Source organism: Scyliorhinus torazame, chromosome X, assembly GCF_047496885.1.
Source record: "Scyliorhinus torazame isolate Kashiwa2021f chromosome X, sScyTor2.1, whole genome shotgun sequence".
NCBI classification, from domain to species: Eukaryota; Metazoa; Chordata; class Chondrichthyes; order Carcharhiniformes; family Scyliorhinidae; genus Scyliorhinus; species Scyliorhinus torazame.
Window position 1 is genome coordinate 27,076,145 of NC_092738.1, and position 20,753 is coordinate 27,096,897.

General features: G+C 51.8%; 1 protein-coding gene across 3 annotated transcripts in view; it reads right to left on the reverse strand.

Moving 5' to 3' along the window:
* LOC140405436 (tensin-2-like) overlaps nucleotides 1–20,753 on the reverse strand; it is a 377,445-nt gene that overhangs the window by 89,993 nt on the left and 266,699 nt on the right. For all 3 annotated transcript variants that reach the window (XM_072493844.1, XM_072493845.1, XM_072493847.1), the window contains exons 12-14: nucleotides 19,942–20,054; nucleotides 7,361–7,421; nucleotides 6,872–6,947 (exon numbers count right to left, since the gene is read on the reverse strand). In XM_072493844.1, coding sequence (XP_072349945.1) covers nucleotides 6,872–6,947; nucleotides 7,361–7,421; nucleotides 19,942–20,054 — 250 coding nt within the window. The remainder of the gene's footprint in view (nucleotides 1–6,871; nucleotides 6,948–7,360; nucleotides 7,422–19,941; nucleotides 20,055–20,753) is intronic.

The window sequence follows — 20,753 nt, forward strand, 5'->3', positions numbered from 1 at the left end:
GACCCTCTGACAGTGCAGCACTCCCTCAGTACTGACCCTCTGACAGTGCGGCACTCCCTCAGTACTGACCCTCTGACAGTGCAGCACTTCCTCAGTACTGACCCTCTGACAGTGCAGCACTCCCTCAGTACTGACCCTCTGACAGTGCAGCACTCCCTCAGTACTGACCCTCTGACAGTGCGGCACTCCCTCAGTACTGACCCTCTGACAGTGCAGCACTCCCTCAGTACGGTCCCTCTGACAGTGCAGCACTCCCTCAGTATTGACCCTCTGACAGTGCGGCACTCCCTCAGTACTGACCCTCTGACAGTGCAGCACTCCCTCAGTACTGACCCTCTGACAGTGCAGCACTCCCTCAGTACTGATCCTCTGACAGTGCGGCACTCCCTCAGTACTGACCCTCTGACAGTGCGGCACTCCCTCAGTACTGACCCTCTGACAGTGCGGCACTCCCTCAGTACTGACCCTCTGACAGTGCAGCACTCCCTCAGTACTGACCCTCTGACAGTGCGGCACTCCCTCAGTACTGACCCTCTGACAGTGCGGCACTCCCTCAGTACTGACCCTCTGACAGTGCGGCACTCCCTCAGTACTGACCCTCTGACAGTGCAGCACTCCCTCAGTACTGACCCTCTGACAGTGCAGCACTCCCTCAGTACTGACCCTCTGACAGTGCAGCACTCCCTCAGTACTGACCCTCTGACAGTGCAGCACTCCCTCAGTACTGACCCTCTGACAGTGCGGCACTCCCTCAGTACTGACCCTCCGACAGTGCGGCACTCCCTCAGTACTGACCCTCTGACAGTGCAGAGCTCCCTCAGTATTGACCCTCTGACTGTGCGGCATTCCCTCAGTACTGACCCTCTGACAGTGCAGAGCTCCCTCAGTACTGACCCTCTGACAGTGCGGCACTCCCTCGGTACTGACCCTCTGACAGTGCGGCACTCCCTCAGTACTGACCCTCTGACAGAGCAGCACTCCCTCAGTACTGACCCTCTGACAGTGCAGCACTCCCTCAGTACTGACCCTCTGACAGTGCGGCACTCCCTCAGTACTGACCCTCTGACAGTGCGGCACTCCCTCAGTACTGACCCTCTGACAGTGCGGCACTCCCTCAGTACTGACCCTCTGACAGTGCAGCACTCCCTCAGTACTGACCCTCTGACAGTGCAGCACTCCCTCAGTACTGACCCTCTGACAGTGCAGCACTCCCTCAGTACTGACCCTCTGACAGTGCGGCACTCCCTCAGTACTGACCCTCTGACAGTGCAGCACTTCCTCAGTACTGACCCTCTGACAGTGCAGCACTCCCTCAGTACTGACCCTCTGACAGTGCAGCACTCCCTCAGTACTGACCCTCTGACAGTGCGGCACTCCCTCAGTACTGACCCTCTGACAGTGCAGCACTCCCTCAGTACGGTCCCTCTGACAGTGCAGCACTCCCTCAGTATTGACCCTCTGACAGTGCGGCACTCCCTCAGTACGGTCCCTCTGACAGTGCAGCACTCCCTCAGTATTGACCCTCTGACAGTGCGGCACTCCCTCAGTACTGACCCTCTGACAGTGCAGCACTCCCTCAGTACTGACCCTCTGACAGTGCAGCATTCCCTCCGTACTGATCCTCTGACAGTGCGGCACTCCCTCAGTACTGACCCTCTGACAGTGCGGCACTCCCTCAGTACTGACCCTCTGACAGTGCGGCACTCCCTCAGTACTGACCCTCTGACAGTGCAGCACTCCCTCAGTACTGACCCTCTGACAGTGCGGCACTCCCTCAGTACTGACCCTCTGACAGTGCGGCACTCCCTCAGTACTGACCCTCTGACAGTGCGGCACTCCCTCAGTACTGACCCTCTGACAGTGCAGCACTCCCTCAGTACTGACCCTCTGACAGTGCAGCACTCCCTCAGTACTGACCCTCTGACAGTGCAGCACTCCCTCAGTACTGACCCTCTGACAGTGCAGCACTCCCTCAGTACTGACCCTCTGACAGTGCGGCACTCCCTCAGTACTGACCCTCCGACAGTGCGGCACTCCCTCAGTACTGACCCTCTGACAGTGCAGCACTCCCTCAGTACTGACCCACTGACAGTGCGGCACTCCCTCAGTACTGACCCTCTGACAGTGCGGCACTCCCTCAGTACTGACCCTCTGACAGTGCCGCACTCCCTCAGTGCTGACCCTCTGACAGTGCAGCACTCCCTCAGTACTGACCCTCTGACAGTGCGGCACTCCCTCAGTGCTGACCCTCTGACAGTGCGGCACTCCCTCAGTATTGACCCTCTGACAGTGCAGCACTCCCTCAGTATTGACCCTCTGACAGTGCAGCACTCCCTCAGTATTGACCCTCTGACAGTGCGGCATTCCCTCAGTACTGACCCTCTGACAGTGCAGCACTCCCTCAGTATTGACCCTCTGACAGTGCGGCGCTCCCTCAGTACTGATCCTCTGACAGTGCGGCACTCCCTCAGTACTGACCCTCTGACAGTGCGGCACTCCCTCAGTACTGACCCTCTGACAGTGCGGCACTCCCTCAGTACTGACCCTCTGACAGTGCCGCACTCCCTCAGTGCTGACCCTCTGACAGTGCAGCACTACCTCAGTACTGACCCTCTGACAGTGCGGCACTCCCTCAGTACTGACCCTCTGACAGTGCGACACTCCCTCAGTACTGACCCTCTGACAGTGCAGCACTCCCTCAGTACTGACCCTCTGACAGTGCAGCACTCCCTCAGTACTGACCCTCTGACAGTGCGGCACTCCCTCAGTACTGATCCTCTGACAGTGCGGCACTCCCTCAGTACTGACCCTCTGACAGTGCGGCACTCCCTCAGTACTGACCCTCTGACAGTGCGACACTCCCTCAGTACTGACCCTCTGACAGTGCAGCACTTCCTCAGTATTGACCCTCTGACAGTGCAGCACTCCCTCAGTACTGACCCTCTGACAGTGCAGCACTCCCTCAGTGCTGACCCTCTGACAGTGCAGCACTCCCTCAGTATTGACCCTCTGACAGTGCAGCACTCCCTCAGTACTGACCCTCTGACAGTGCAGCACTCCCTCAGTACTGACCCTCTGACAGTGCAGCACTCCCTCAGTACTGACCCTCTGACAGTGCAGCACTCCCTCAGTATTGACCCTCTGACAGTGCGGCACTCTCTCAGCACTCCCCCTCTGACAGTGCAGCACTCCCTCAGTACTGACCCTCGGACAGTGCAGCACTCCCCCTCTGACAGTGCAGCACTCCCTCAGTGCTGACCCTCGGACAGTGCAGCATTCCCTCAGTACTGATCCTCTGACAGTGCAGCACTCCCTCAGTGCTGACCCTCTGACAGTGCTGCACTCCCTCAGTACTGACCCTCTGGCAGTGCTGCACTCCCTCAGTACTGACCCTCTGGCAGTGCAGCACTCTCACAGCACTCCCCCTCTGACAGTGCAGCACTCCCTCAGTACTGACCCTCTGACAGTGCAGCACTCCCTCAGTACTGACCCTCTGACAGTGCGGCACTCCCTCAGTACTGACCCTCTGACAGTGCGGCACTCCCTCAGTACTGACCCTGTGGCAGTGCTGCACTCCCTCAGTACTGACCCTCTGGCAGTGCAGCACTCTCTCAGCACTCCCCCTCTGACAGTGCAGCACTCCCTCAGTACTGACCCTCTGACAGTGCAGCACTCCCTCAGTACTAACCCTCTGACAGTGCGGCACTCCCTCAGTACTGACCCTCTGATAGTGCAGCACTCCCTCAGTACTGACCCTCTGACAGTGCAGCACTCTCTCAGTACTGACCCTCTGACAGTGCGGCACTCCCTCAGTACTGACCCTCTGACAGTGCAGCACTCCCTCAGTACTGACCCGCTGACAGTGCTGCACTCCCTCAGTACTGACCCTCTGACAGTGCAGCACTCCCTCAGTACTGACCCTCTGACAGTGCGGCATTCCCTCAGTGCTGACCCTCTGACAGTGCGGCATTCCCTCAGTACTGACCCTCGGACAGTGCAGCACTCCCCCTCTGACAGTGCAGCACTCCCTCAGTACTGACCCTCGGACAGTGCAGCACTCCCTCAGTGCTGACCCTCGGACAGTGCAGCATTCCCTCAGTACTGATCCTCTGACAGTGCAGCACTCCCTCAGTGCTGACCCTCGGACAGTGCAGCATTCCCTCAGTACTGATCCTCTGACAGTGCAGCACTCCCTCAGTGCTGACCCTCTGACAGTGCTGCACTCCCTCAGTACTGACCCTCTGGCAGTGCTGCACTCCCTCAGTACTGACCCTCTGGCAGTGCAGCACTCTCACAGCACTCCCCCTCTGACAGTGCAGCACTCCCTCAGTACTGATCCTCTGACAGTGCGGCACTCCCTCAGTACTGACCCTCTGACAGTGCAGCACTCCCTCAGTACTGACCATCTGACAGTGCGGCACTCCCTCAGTACTGACCCTCTGGCAGTGCTGCACTCCCTCAGTACTGACCCTCTGGCAGTGCAGCACTCTCTCAGCACTCCCCCTCTGACAGTGCAGCACTCCCTCAGTACTGACCCTCTGACAGTGCAGCACTCCCCCAGTACTGACCCTCTGACAGTGCAGTACTCCCTCAGTACTGACCCTCTGACAATGCGGCACTCCCTCAGTACTGACCCTCTGACAGTGCAGCACTCCCTCAGTACTGACCCTCTGACAGTGCAGCACTCCCTCAGTACTGACTCTCTGACAGTGCGGCGCTCCCACAGTACTGGTCCTCTGACAGTGCGGCACTCCCTCAGTGCTGACCATCTGACAGTGCAGCACTCCCTCAGTACTGACCCTCTGACAATGCAGCACTCCCTCAGTACTGACCCTCTGAACAGTGCAGCACTCCCTCAGTACTGACCCTCGGACAGTGCAGCACTCTCTCAGCACAGGAATGTTGACCTGGATTATGTCCTCCAGTCTCTGGATTGGGACCTGAACCCACAAGCTACAGCTGTCATCATTTGCCCTAATCAAGTTCAAACTCCAGTTGCTCTTTTAACTGTGGTGTTGCTATGAGGAGTCCTGGTATCCACGCAGGTGCCTTTTGTGATATTTTGCATTCAGGTAACTCAGCTACCCATGTGACAGTCCTGCCACTTTGCCCAGCTGGACCTGAAGCCAGCCTATGCCTAGCAGCTGCGAAATAGCATTCGCCACTCCACTGAGTGCACTGCACACTACCTAATGGGGCCGATGTGCCCAGGGTGGCTCCTAAGCACCCTTTAGCATGAACCCTTCATGTTATTAAACCTCTCTGCAAAGTGAGATGTTGTGTCTAGGGCCAACCGCAGCCAGAGGTACAACCCTATCTCAACCTGTGTTGAGAAAGAGGCAACGAAAAGCCAATTTCCTGCGAAATGTCCAGGGAGATGTTCAGCTGTCTATAAATGCCAGCCTCAGGTAGGTACTGGCGAGTAGGCAAACAAATCCGTCCCCTTTGCTGAAATATTCGGAGCTCCCTCAAAGAATACCCATTCTCCCCACATTGGACGTGGCATGTTCAGTGGCAGCAGAAAGGCTAAAGGTGACCATTGACAGACAAACCAGAAATCCAAAGGCTGTCTGGCAAAACCAGCTAAGCACAGAACAAAATGCCGAGCCAAGTGTGACTGCAAAGGTTTAAAGACAAATGCTAAAATCTTTACGCAGCATTAAAATCGCCCCCTTTAAGAAGTCAAACTGAGCAGTCAAGGTCTCTTTTGTGTCTTGTGTGCCAGTTTTATAGGGGCAATGGTGCCCAGCGCAAGCGGAGTCTTGGCCTAAATTGCAAAATTGGGCCGGCATTAGGAAATGTCAGTGAGGCTGGGGCACGCTTGGTGTGTGACCTCACTTTCTGTCCCCCCACAGCACAAGAAGGTAATCGCACTGCAGACCAGGAGTCACATGGCTTTAGCAACCCACACACACTTTGAGGTTCTACTGGAAAAGCTGGGGGGGGGGGGGAGGAAGAGAGAGAGAGAGAGCTGGCTTGAGAAGCAAAATGGTCTCTCCCTGTTTTGACCATGAATTCAGGAGTTAGTCTGGAGCATTAAAATTGCAAAGAATCAGCATCGTAAAAAGGAAGGAACTCTGGCAGATAAACTGGTCCTTGGTGTGTCCATTCAGTGGCAAAAAAATGAGAGTTTGGAAGGCGGTGGAGGGGTCACCAATTTCCTGCCACAATTTCCCCCGACTGTGCAGCGAGTGCCGGATCTACCTGAATATGCTGATCGGAGGCCTATAGTCCTGCTTTCGGAGCCATACTGCAAACTTGTCTCCGCTGTGTTTGTTCCAGGTTTACTGCAGCCTAATAGGTGGTGCATAAAGCGGTCCGATGGAATGGGAGGTTAAAAATGTGCATAACTGAGGGCCTCCGGCTCCCTTTCTCCCAGTACTTACCTGTTGACAATGACTTGCCCACGACCCCCCTCTCCATTTGTGCCCATCCATCGCTTGCCAGCTTTATGTAGTTGAGGCATGAAACTCATGTTGGCAGCAGGCCTCAGGCTGAAAGCCTGCATTCCAGCCTGGTCTCCGGCACAAGGCCACTTTTACATGAGGATACAGGTGAGTCACAAAATTTAAGGGTGTCTATAAGAATGGTTAACGATGTCAGTCATCTTGATATTAAAACAGTCCTGCATTATAATGACTTACAGAGTCTGCAGTCACAATTAAAAGAATCTCTGGAACAATGATTAAAAAGAGGCAGTATAACAATGATAAAAGATGGGTAAAAGGGTCAGTATTAAAAGATGTGTCATCGTTAATATGGTGTGTACATGATGACTAAAGGAGTTTACAGAATAAAACTGCCCCCTCACAATTGACCACTTGCAAAGACAGTTCTTTCTCTCTTGTCCACTCCGCGATCTGCAACTCACCATGATGTCTCCCTTCAGCAGTAAGGCTGGCTCGATTGAGATGCACAGCTTCTTAGACCCCGGGCCTTGGACGCTGCTGTGGAAAAAGAGAACGAGGAAGCATGGATTTGTTAAGCTCGCACAAAAAGGGCGTGGGCGCATGACTGATAACTCACACGCGGCGGGGCATGGCGCCACCGCGCTGTCCGGCATGATGCCAACCAAGTCACAAAACTGATGTGATCTTTGAGCTTCAACTTAAAAGTCAAAAGCATCTTGGGTCTGTTGAAGCAGCTTGCTGGAGCCATCGCCCTCTGGATGAGGGGGCTGCTATAGTAGATTTGAGATTGGTTTTGATGATTTTCCTTTGAACCAAGGAAAACATCTGTACAAGAGTTTTTTATTTTTTTAAAAGAGCTTGCTAGACTGTCTTTTCGTTATTCAGTGAAACATCTCCCTGAGCATTTCCTGTCTGCAGCACACATAAACAAACACCAACGTGGCACTTACTAGATTCCTGATGTGTAAACAAGTTGCATGGACTGATAAATCTTCAGGAATGGGTGGTAGCCTGTAATTAAGCAGAAATCCATTCAGCTCCATTCTTCAATGGTCAGACAGAGTTGACATTTCCTTCAAAGGTCAGCAGATCAATCAAACTGATAGGGGAGAGCTTGGGGCAATTGCAGGGGTACGGGAGGGGGGGGGAATATGAGGGGCCCTGCTGAGTCAAGGGACACCACAAGCTGGACACACGTCAGCCTTCGGTTGCCCGCAGTCAGATTTACTATTGCACGTTTCCTCAGGTAGAAGCGACTGCAATGGGGCAAAAGCTCCTGAAGATAAAATTCAGACCGAGCCATTGGTTCGCCTGAAGAATTGGCCAATATGGAGCATTGGAAACTCCTCCATTGGCTGCCAGTTTATATACAAAGTATCCACAGCCCAAGCAGCCGGTGCTGGCATTTATGCTCTGGACAAGTCCCCCGCCCGCCCCCCCCCCCCCCCCTCCCCCTCCCCGCCACCCCCCCCCACCTCCCCCCTCCCCCCCAACACTTCTTTCTCATCCCAGCATCATATTCTTCTATTCCTTTCTTCCTCATGTGCTTTTCCAGCTTCCCTTAAATGCTTCTACATTATTTGCCTCAACCACTTGGCTGTGGAAGCAAGTCCCACATTTTCACACTCTCTGGGTAAAGAAATTTCTCCTGAATTCCCCAATTGGCTTTATCAATATCATAACAGCAAACAACTGCAGTACCTGGCCAAGCGTAACCATGAACTGACACATGGTAGTCCATGGTGCCCAATGGTCTCTTAATGCATGGTACCCAAAGAGAGAGTGACTACCTTATATCGATGGTTCCTGGTTCTGGTCTTGCGCACAAGTGAAACATCTGTCTCCCCTCTTAAACCCTTTCGCAATCTTAAGCACCTGTATTAGGGCACCTTTCGGCCTTCTCTTTTCTAGTTAAAAGGGTGGCATGGTGGTTGGCACTGCTGCCTCACAGCGGCAGGGGTCCCCGGGTTCGACTCCAGCTTTGAGTGACGTGGAGTCTGCACGTTCTCCCCGTGTCGCCGTGGGTTTCCTCCGGGTGCTCCAGTTTCTCCACAGTCCAAGGATGTGCAGGTTAGGTGGGTTTACAGGGACCGTGTGGGGGATTGGCCTAGTTAGGGTGCTCTTTCAGAAGGGCAGTGCAGACTTGATGGGCTGAATGGGCTCCTTCTCCATTGTAGGGATTCTATTCTATAGAACTCCTGTCTCAGCTCACTGCAGCTGAAACCCTCATCCACACCTTTGGCTGGCCTCACATCTTCCACCCTCATTAAACTTAAGCTCATCCAAATCTCTGCTGCCCTGTATCCTAACTGACACCAGGTCCCGATCACCCAACACCCCTGTGCTCGCTGACTGGCTCCCAGTCTAACAGTGCCTCAATTTTAAAATTCTCATGCTTATTTTCAAATCCCTCCATAGCTTTGCCCCTCCCCATCTCTGTAACTTCTTCCAGCCTTCCAAACCTCCAGGGTATATGTGCTCCTCCACTTTTAGTCTTTTTAGCATCCTGATTGCAACCGTTCCACCACTGGTGACCGCGTCTTAAGCTGTCAAGGCCCTGGACGCTGGAATTCCCCCCTAAACCTCTCCACCTCTCTAGTCTCCTTTAAAACGCTTGTTAAAACCTACCTGTTTGACCAAGCTTATTTGTCATCTGTCCCTAATAGCTCCTTTTGTGGCTTGACACTAAATTGTGTTCGATAATTGCTCACATGAAAATGAAATGAAGTGCATTGTGACATTTTACTACTTTAAAGATGCTATATGAATGCAATTTGTTGTTGTTGGCTGCTCACAGCTGAGGTGATGGGATGGAGCTTGGAGTGAGAGACATCAGCCAAACATCCTGCTCTTCCAAGAGCTGACAATCCCGGCTGTCAGGTATATTAGCACATGCTACAGGCTTGGGCCTAACAGTGATACCCTCCACGTCACCGTGGTCAAACAGCACATGGACATTCATCAGTCACTTGGAGGGGATATCATGGACGCATTCTCTGTGTCTATAGCAGAGGGGTAAGAGGGAGAGGATGTGAGGAAGAGGGTTGGGCGGGGGGTGGGGGGGGGGGGGGGGGGGGGGATAGTCGGGTTATAATCATGCAAACAAGCTGGCTAAATATGAGCAAACACACTGAGACATTGAGAACAAATTGTTTGGGATACAGTCTGAGAAAATGGAAAGTCCATATCATGTGCTGATTTTGGACAGGAATTGAGTACATTAACTGCTGTAACTAAGGGGTTAATCATATCAGAAGCAAAACAGAAAACACACATAGTCCACCTGCTGTCCAATAGATCGTGTGATCACTACTGGAGCAAAACAGGCACCATCCAAATCATTATTTTATATGGAGTGTTGGCATAGAATCAATGGGGCAAATGGCCTCCTTCTGTTCCATAATGACTCTATGGCGAACAAAGCAAGTGGGTACAGGATACTATCCAGTGCAAACAGTGTGTGTACATTTCAGTTATCAAGGCCATATCAAAGTGCAGCACGGTGGCGCAGTGGTTAGCATTGCTGCCTCACGGCGCCGAGGACCCGGGTTCGATCCCGGCTCTGGGTCACTGTACGTATGGAGTTTGCACATTCTCCCCGTGTCTGCGTGGGTTTCACCCCCCACAACCCAAAGATGTGCAGGGTAGGTGGATTGGGCCACAATAAATTGCCTCTTAATTGGGAAAAATTAATTGGGTACTCTAAATTTTTTTTTTTTTAAATCAAGGCCATATCAATGAACATCTTGGGGCGGGATTCTCCCATCTGACGGCAGAGTGTTGACGCCGTCGTAGAAACTGGAGAGTTTAACGACGGCGCCATCGGACCGCTATGTGTAGCGATCCTCTGCCCTACAGGAGGCCAGCACAGCACTGGAGCGACCCACGCCGCTCCAGCTGCCGATACCGGCATCAAATGGGCGCCGTAGGGTCTGCGCATGCACGCTGCGACCGGCGCGAAAGCGCGCATGCGCGGTGGCTCCCTTCTCCGCGCCGGCCCCGATGCACCATGGCGTAGGGCTCCAGGGGCCGGCGCGGAGCAAAAGAGGCCCCCACCATGAGAGGCCAGCCCGCCGATCGGTAGGCCCCGATGGCAGGCCAGGCCACAGTGGAGGCCCCCCCTGGGGTCGGACCCCCCCGCCCCCCCCGAACCCCCCCCCCCCCCCCAACCAGGCCGCCCCAGACAGGATGGATGCCGAGGTCCCGCCGGGTAAGAGACAGATGGGCGCAGGTGGGACTTGGGCTTTATTGGGCGGCCACCTGGCCCATCCCGGGTGGAGAATCGCCGGGGGTGGCGCTCCGGCGGCGTGCTGACCGCGCCGGCGCCAATTCTCCAGTGACCGGGAGAATCGGTGGACCGGCGTCGGGGCAGCGTCGCGCGAATCCCACCCGGCCCGGCGATTCTCTGACCCGGCGTGGGCTGAGAGAATCCCGCCCCTTGCTTTCTTCGGTCTTATTTAAATCTATCCCACCAAGTTGCTCAACAAGTTATGGGCACAATTCAGTCCTTTAAGACGATAATTTACAATTTCAGGAGAGAGGATAACGTGAGGGGACAGTGGCATTGTAAATTTAGCTTGGATCTCGTTTCATTTTCTTAGGGAGTAAAACAGGAATTTCTCAAGAACTTTACCTGAAATTGCCAACCAGATCGTTTTTGCCTGTGGCCCAAGAGTCAACATTACCAGCCGTTAATTTGAATGTCCAGTGCAGAAACAGGCCATTCTGCCATAACATCTGCACTAGTATTGATATATTTTTATTCATTCACGGGATATGGGCAGCACTGGCAAGTCCAGCATTTATGGCCCGTTCCCAATTGTCCTCGAGAAGGTGGTTGGTGAGCTGCCATCTTGAATACAACAGTTCAGAGTCATCCACTTTGCTGTGGGTTTGGAATCACCTGCAGGCCAGACCAAGTCAGTAGACTTCCTTCACATGACTGAACCTGATGGGGTTTTACAACAATCCAAAAGTTTCAAGTCACCCTTATTCATATTTGCTTCTTATTCCACGTTTATTTATTTATTTTATTCTTTTACAGGAGGTGGGCATCACTGGCTAGGCCAGCATTTGTTGCCCATCCCTAATTGCCCTTGAGAAGGTGGTGGTGAGCTGCCTTCTTGAACCGTTGCAGTCCCTGTGGTGTATGTACACCCACAGTGCTGTTAGGGAGGGAGTTCCAGGATTGTGAATAACTGAATTCAAATTGCCCAGCTGCCATGGTGAGATCATTCGGCTAGGCCTCGAGTCGAGTAACAGAACCATTATGCTATTGTACTCCAGCAGCACATTTCAAAACAATACTTTGCCCAGAAAGTGATTTTGGACTGTAGCCACCTAAAATGGCTGATTCCCAATTAATTTGGCCAAAACCCGATATAAAATGGCTAACCGAAAAGGCTGATGGGAAAAGCAGCCAACAGGGCACAAACGGACAGTTGCAGACAGAATAGCGCATTCGGCTCTGGGGAAGTCGGCCCAGATCGATACCTGCGACCATTAGCAGCACATCAACACAGACATCTGCAGTTTAATCGGCTATCCCCGGGAACAATTGCAACATATTAGCAATTGAATGCCGGGCCAGACCTCTCGGCGCCAGCAGTGGCCGAAACAAAGACAGGTGAACGACCACCCCCCGATCTAGGAATCGCCCCCATTATTGGAGCATATCGAACTCAGTGATTGGGAACAAGTCCAATCACTTGGGACCAGGGTCAAGGTCCGCCCCAAGAGGCGGGAAGCCCCTGGGAACTATAAGAGTAAGGGGCCAAGTTCAGATCGACCCTTCTCTCCTTCTTCTCCTGCTCACAACCTTCGCAAGAACCATCGACCAGCAACCGCAAGTTTGACTCCAGCGATCGCTACCCGATAGAGACTCCTAGCCATCGACCCGTATCAGCCTTTTGAATCCCGCAGGCCAGACCCAATTCGATAAACCATTTGTTTCCCTGACCTGGTGGGCCCTTCCTAAAGTTAAGTATTGGCCAGTAGTGGTAGGTAGTAGTCTAGAAAGTAGACTTATTGTGTAAGTATTTATTGCTGTACATAATAAATGACCGTTGATTTTAATCTTACGAAGCGATGTGCTGACTTATTAATCATAACTGCAGCTTGAACCACGTGGCGGTATCAGAAGATACCTGGCGACTCGTGAGCAAAGGTGACAGAATTAGAGCTAATAAAACTAAGGCTAATAAGAGCAAACAGGACATCCTGAGGTTGTGAAAGGCGCTATGAAATGCAAATCTTTGGTGGGTTAGTGATCTGGATTACAGGTCGTCATGGTGATGCTTCCTCTTTCCTGCATTCCTCAGGCTCGATTGCAAAATTTAGAGTGTTTGCAGGAAAAATGTAATTCCACATATTGCGGCCTGCTTTACATTGCACCCTCTCCTCTGATATAAAGGCCAGCAATGAAACAATATCACCAGCCAGCGTGAAATGAAAGCTGGGCCTTGTTTAGGATCCAGCTGTAAATTCAGATCTCTGACAAATATGCAGCTGGTTCATGGTCTGACTGAACCTCTCTGTTGTTCGCTCAGTGTGAGGGGCTCGGCTATTTCCTGAGCTAATTACTTTAAAAGCGGCCTGAGACAATGTCAAACTGGCTGGGGCAAGGACTCTCATTTGCCTCACTGCTATGCAGACATACACTCTTGGCCTGCTGGCATGTTTTCATGGGTATTTTGATACTACGCTATATATGTGCTGGCTATGGGGAGAAATGGCTGTAAACAGTGGGAGGGTGGGGGGGGGATTGAATTCTGTAAAAACATCAGATAGTGCAATGGAATCACACGGAATGTTTAAAAAACAATAAAATTGAGAATCCTATAGGGGTGGACCAGAAGAGGTAAAATGAGAGAAACCAAGAAGGAATGGAGAGATGATGCCAAGCTTGTGAGTTATAGGATGGAGGAAAAACTGAGGCCCAAGAAAGGGATTAGTTAGACTAGGAGACGGTGTTGTGTGTTTCTTAGAATGAGGATGGAGGATAGGAGCCCTCCCATTCTGGCCTCTTGTTCATCGTCGATTTAAGTGCTCCATCATGGGTGGCTGTGTCTTCAGTTAAGAATGGCTGTGGAGTGTTTTGTATGCAAGGACCAAGGCAAGGAACCTGGAGCAGCTTTAACAATGGAGAAAATACAAGCTCCACATAAGAGCATAAGACGTAGGAGCAGGAGTAGACCACATGGCCTGCTCTGCCAGTCAATACCCCCCCCCCGTTCCCCATATTCTTCGATTTCCTAAGAGCGCATCGTATCTATGCGGCCATCAAGCACCTATTCTAATCCCATTATCCAGCACTTATACGCTGTGGCGTTTCAAGTGCTCATCTAAATGCTTCTGAAATGTTGTGAGGGGTCCCACCTCTCCCATCCTTTCAGGCAGCGAGTTCCAGATTCCCATCACGCTCTGGGGGAAAAGTGTTTCCTCAAACCTCTTTAAACCTCTTGCCCCTTACCTTAAATCTATGCCCCCTCGTTATTACTGCATTCAGACCCTTTTATGTTTCAATGGGATCACCTCTCATTCTTCTAAACTCCAGAGAATATCGACTCAAGTTACTCAGCCTCTCATCACAGGACATCCCCTCATCCCGGGCACCAATTGAGTGAGCCTTCACTGTACCACCTCCAATGCAAGTATAGCCTTTCTTAAACACGGGGCACGATCTACCGGCCGCGTTGCGCCCGAAAGGTGGCACAGCGTGGCCAGTAGGTGCAGGGAGATCCCTCTTCCGGGATCTACTCGGCTCGCCACGCCACACGAGATCTAACGCAATCGTGTGAGACGTCGCGATCTGAATCCCGCCCATTGTGCGTGGGATCACCATTTTGCAAATCTGTATTTAAAGTGAGACAATTAGTCTCGCTCTAATATACACTCCTCTGATCTACCCGAGGCGTTGAGATCTAACCCCTTCGCCTCAGACGAGCACTGTTCACACTGGTCTCCACAAACGGGGACCAGGTGGAATGGCACTTGGGGAGGAGGGGTGGGATCGGAGGCCCCAGGTGCTTGTTCACTTGGCAGGATGACACCCTGGCACTGCTGGTGCCACTCAGGCACCTGGCATTGCCAGCCTGGCACTGCCATCTGGGTTGCCAGCCTAGCATGGCCAACATACCCAGGTGGCACTGCCAGCTGGTAGGGGGCACTGCCAGGTGCCAAGCTGGCATATTTTCCACGGCGGGGATCAGGCCTTTGGGGGGGGGGGGTGCCCTGCGCGTCGAAGGTGGGATGCTTGGGGGATCCACGAGGACCCCCTTATAGGTGAGTTGGGGCTTTGGAGGATTCGGTGTTGTGTCGGGGGGCAGAGAGAGCTCCTCAGTGCAGGAGGATGTGGGATTCTGCTGATGTGGGATTGGAAGTAAGGAAGAGATTGCCAAGTGGGAACAGCAGTAAAATGATGGCAACAATTTCAGAGTACAGCAAGGCTGACCTCGCTGTGAGCTTTGCTGGCCTGTTCAGGGAAAACAAGAAAAGAATTTTCCAGAGTTCGGGAGGTTATGAGATTTGAAACAGTTCTCGTGAGCAGAATAAACACAGTGTCAAGCCGCCAAAGGGTTTGATAATGCAAGGTTTTAAATGCAGAATAATTTTCCTGTTTTCCAGACAATCTGCATATTGACTCTGTACAATACCATTGACAACACCAAAAGACATTTAGATTCTTTATTCGGTGGAGAATTTGATGGCAGTGTTCTTGTGGTGTGTCTTAAAAGGGGTGTTATTTAATCTCAAGGGTTGTGCTGAACTCCATCCACATTATTACGATACCACGGAAAGACTATTTACAAGCATCTGAAATGTCGCCATATTAGGAGCAATATTCCTCTGCTGCAAAGGATGTCTCTGATGAGATTTGCACTGGCCATATGGAATCCAGGAGTAACACATCAGAGTTTAATATTTTCCACATTATTTTTCCTTCGGCTCTGCTGCCAGGGGGCAGTAACCAGCTGTCAGTAAGTGCTGGGGTCGGGGCAGGGGGCACCGTTTGGAATGCTTCCCTTCAGATGCTCCTCTGTCCTGACAGGACATCCTACAGCCTCCATTTGGCCCCGCTCCAAGATTGTGACAGGAATCCAACCTGTGTTGTGCCTCACTCTGCGACTCTGAGCATCGCTGACAATCGAGAGCCGACTCAAAGCTGGTCAACGGGACGGGAAACCCCAATGAGTTCTTAATTTCTGATCCTGTCACAAACTGCCGCTGTTCTTTTCCAACTGATGATCACCACTCGATTCCTGCGCTGCAGGTGAGACTCCAGAGTGCAGGCGGCAAACACAGGGTGCGGCAACACACATGGAGCTGCCCGAGGGTCACGCAAACACACACCGCCAATCTGTCCTTACCCGAGATCAGAAGATGATTCTTGAATGATGGCTGCAGGAAAAGGGAGAACCTAGCTTTTGCCCCCTGTCAAATTCAAAATGGCAGCCTGGCGATGAGCAGCCATTCACACGCGCCAACATTGCCACCCGAGCCAGGAAACAAAACTATCTTGTGAGGGGCTGTTCCCAGCTTTGGGCAGCAGTCTTTCATATTCATTCTTGGGATGTGGGTATCACTGGCAACTCTGGCATTTATTGCACATTCTTGTTGCCCCTGATGTGGTGAACCTGCTTCTTGAACTGTGCCACATCATTCATCTCATCTCGTATTTCAGATCCTAAGCTTAATAAAGATAGGTATGGAGCACAAAACAAGGAAGTTATGTTACACCTGTATAAAAAACTGGTTTGGCCTTAACTGGAGTATTGTGTCCAGTTCTGGGCACCACACTGAGGAACGATGTGAAGGCAGTAGAGAGAGTGCAGAAAAGATTCAGGAGAATATTCCAGAGATGAGGAACTTCAGTTATGTAGAAAGATTGGAGAAGCTGGGACTGTCCTCCTTGGAGAAGAAGATAGTTGAGAGGAGATTTGATAGAGATGTTCAAAAGCATGAGGGATCTGCGCAGAGTAGATAGGGAGAAACTGTCCTCATGGGGCGCAAGCATTCAGAACCAGAGGGCACCCATTTAAGGTGACTGCTAAAAGAACCAAAGGCGGCATGAGGAAAAACTTTTTTTACACAATTAGGGGGCGCAATTCTCCCATCGGGAGTCTAAGTGCCAAAGCCGGAGGGAAAACCGGAGTGTTTCACGCCAGCGTCGGAGGCCGCTCCCAGCCCCCTATTCTCCCGCTCCCGGGGGGGGCGAGGAGCGGCGTCGTATCATTTACGTGCGCCGGGCCTTGGCGCCACGTAAAAGCGGCGCCGCGTAAATGACGCGGCCGGCGCCGCGTAAAGACGTCACCTGCGCATGCGCAGTTGCCGTCCTCCCCGAGGCTGCCCCGCAAGAAGATGTCGGATGGATCTTGCGGGACGGCGGAGGAAAGAAGGTCCTCCTTCAGACCCCATGCTGTTCCCGCCGGCAGCGACCAGGTGTGGACGGCACCGGCGGGAACCTGTCGCGTTGGGCAGGCCGCTCGACCCATCCGGGCCAGAGAATCGCCGCTCGCCTGTTGCAAACGGCGAGCGGCGATTCTCCCAGTGGCCAGCCGTGATTCTCGCTGCGCCTGTTTGGGGGGGGGGGGGGTGGCAGAATCGCGTGCGGGCGTCGGGGCGGGACACGCGCGGCGCCCTGGCGATTCTCCCACCCGGCGTGGAGGGGGGGGGGGGCGGGCGGGGAGAGAATTCTGCCCAGGATCTATACGGTACTACACTGCTGAGAGTGTGGTGGAGGCAGATTCAATTCTGGCTTTCAAGATGGAATTGGATCATTATCTGAAAACAGAAAGGTTGCAGGGCTAGGGGAGAAAAGGCAGGGTTGGGGGGGGGGGAGAGTGGGACTTGGCGCGTTGCTCAGAGAACAACATGGACTCAATGAGCCGCGTATTCTCCTTCTGTGCAGTAATCTATCTATGTATAAAGTCAACTTTGAATATGAACAGGGTATGGAACAGCCTCATTCACGGGTTGCTGTCGATATTTGTTTTCCTTTTTTTTTTGCGGAGATTGTGTGTTTATCTTGTTTTGAATGCTTGCCAGTATAAACATGCTTTTCATGTCACCATCACTGTGTGGAAGAGTCATGTGATGGGGAGGGGGAGGGCAGTGTTGCTTTATCACTGGAGATGCCAGTCTTCCTAGTTTTACCTCAGACACCCTGTGCTCTTTTTACTGAAGACTGCCCCGAAAATGGGAACGGGATACAAACACTGAAGCTCTTACATTTGCAGTGCACTGGTTGGAACTAGATGGCCGAGGTACGGGGGCACCGGATGAACCATCACTTTGTTGGCTTTGGTGTTGCATTCACATCAAAGGGTGACCTGGTCACATCCTTTGAAAGCAGAGTTGAGCCAAAGGAATGCTTTACTTTAAATTAAAAAAAAGAAAAAAAAAAAAAAAGATTTCTCCCGCGTGCAAAATGGACAGCCAGGCACTGGAGAGAGAGCAAACCATTTTAAATTTAAAAGGTTAAAGAGGAGAAAAGCACAAAGAGACCGAGACAATCTGGAAGAGAAGTGAAAAAAAATGGGAGAAACGTCTTTACTCAGAGAGTGGTGAGAATGTGGGACTCTCTCCCACAGGGAGTGGGTGTTGTAAATAGCGCAAATTCATTAAGGGGAAAGCTGGTTAAACACACAAAGGGAGGAAGGAATAGAAGGATATGAGTGATGGGGGTGAGACAGGGAGTGGGAGGAGGCTCGAATGGAGCATGACCCTGGGCTGAATGGCCAGTTTCTGTGCTCTCCCTCGAATCAACGCTCTCAGAATACACTTAAGCCCTTTCTCCCGCTCCTCAGTCTGCACTCGATTGGAAGGATGAGCCCATAGTTTTCCCTGGGAATGGTGCTTCTTGCTCACAATCAAGGAACAATCACATTTTGGATTGGATCAAGAAAAACCTTTGATCCAGACACAGCCTCCTTATTGGAGATCTCACCTAGTTTGGCACAATGCCAATAAACAGATAGTTCACAGATTTGTGCAAAGTGAAATCCATTTACACGCAGATGCTCGGAACCTATAAATTAATCTGTGATTCATATTTGCATATATACAAATAAGATGGCAAAGAATGTACTGGGGCATTATCATAAATAAAAAGTAGGAGGCAAATAATGATCAGAAACAACTCTGGACACTGGTAATCCTGAATAATGAGCGATCCACGCACAATGCGAGCCACCAACTTCAGGCCCATTATGTGCCTTCAGGACAGCAGATTGGATGTGTGCTGGGAGAAGGGAGGGATTCCGTTCTGTTGCTGTGGTGCGGAACAGCCAAGCCCCAGTGTCAGGTCTAGGCCACCCTCAATCATAGAGGGGCATCAAGTCTCCTCCGAAATCCCCAATCCTCTATCACCTCGGGGGACACGGGCAGCAAATTCAAGGGAAGGCCACCACCTGCAAGCTCCCATCCGAGTCACACCACATCCTATCTTGTAACTATATAGCCGTTCCTTCACTGTCGCTGGGTCAAAGGGCGGGATTTCCTGGCCCTTCCCGCTGGTGGGATTATCTAGAACTGCCAAGTCGATCCCCGCTGCGGGTTCCCCAGAGGCGGGAAAGGTGAGCCACGCAAAACACCGTAGACTTCAGCAGGAAGATCCCGCCACCGGTCACTGGCCTCCATCAGGGGAGCTGGAAAGTTCCTGTCAAAATGTTGGAACTCCCTCCCAAACAACACAGTGGGTGTACCTACACCATGTGGAATGCAGCGGTGCAAGAAGGGAGCTCACCCACCACCAAGGGATGGCCGACAAATGCAGGCCTAGCAAGCAATGCCCACATAGAGTCATAATGAGAGGCCATTCGGCCCATTGAGTCCATGCCTCGTTGCATACATTTTTAAAATAAAAACCCTGTGTAAATTGGTAAGAGGAGCCCAGCTTAGAGTTTGGGCTCTGACCCCTGGGCTCGAGGGTCAATGCTGCTACCCTCACTTCCTCCTCAGCAGCCAGAACCCTTCCCTGGCCGCTCCACAGGACTGTCATAGAAATGGCCCTGGACTTCACCAATTCAAGCAAAAAAAAACTAGCTGAGTGCAAAGAGATCTCCTGAATCGCCTTCACATTCCAGCCGGTGTTGCATCAGTAACTGAGCCGGGCACATTGCTCTCATCTGCTCTTAGTTTAAACATTGCTGACGTGTTGTTTGAAATGGCCACTTCAAGAAGCTGGAAGACAGGAAGAACGTCTATATACTTTGGCTTCTCTCCTTGTATACATACCTCTGCACATTTCATTTACCCCCCTTACGGATTCTGGATGGCCCCCACCTAGCAGTCAGGTTGGTTTGGCAACATGTTTTCCATATCCATGTGCAGCACAACTGCATTTTCACAGCGTACTGATGAAATTTGCCCACAGGATAGCCATATTAAATTGGATTAGATGTCACTGAAATTAATTGAGGGGGGGGGGGGAAGACATTCTCCGTGTTACAATGATCTCATACACTCACAAACACCACAGACCGGAACAATATTACAAACAGACTCAAGTGCATCCTAGCTAAACAGTTACCTCCGTGAGGCTCAAAGCTGGGAATAGCAGGGATGATGACGTGATGGAGGAACAGGGGCATGCTGTTCATTTTGATTGCTCCAGATAGCAGGCCACTGAAGTAATAAATATACCTGGGAAAGGAAAATACAGTCAAGTCACTGAAATGATAATGAACCGCAGGCCACGAAACTCCAGTGTGTGATGTTGTCTCCTTCCGCCTGTGACTCTACCCAACGCCTACACCATTGACGGTAAATAATGACTAACAAACAGCAGAAGGTCATGTTAATACATTAACTGTTCACCCCCAGGGAGCTCTAGGCTCCCTCCCTGATACACTAACAGTTCAAGAATATCTGACTTCACCCCTGTCTCAGCTCATTTGCTGCTTGAACCCTCGTCCATCCCTTTGTTACCTTTCCACCCAACTATTCCAATCCATTCCAGGCAGGTGTCCCACATTCTACCCTCTGTAAACTTGAGGCCACCCAGAACTCTGAGGCCTATTTATGAACTCGCACCAAATCCTGCAGCCTATTTTCAAACTTGCACCAAATCCTGCGGCCTATTTACGAACACGCACCAAATCCTGCGGCCTATTGACAAACATGCACCAAATCCTGCGGCCTATTTACAAACATGCACCAAATCCTGCGGCCTATTTACAAACATGCACCAAATCCTGCGGCCTATTGACAAACATGCACCAAATCCTGCGGCCTATTTTCGAACTTGCACCAAATCCTGCGGCCGATTTATGAACATGCAACAAATCCTGTGGCCTATTTTCGAACTTGCACCAAATCCTGCGGCCGATTTATGAACATGCA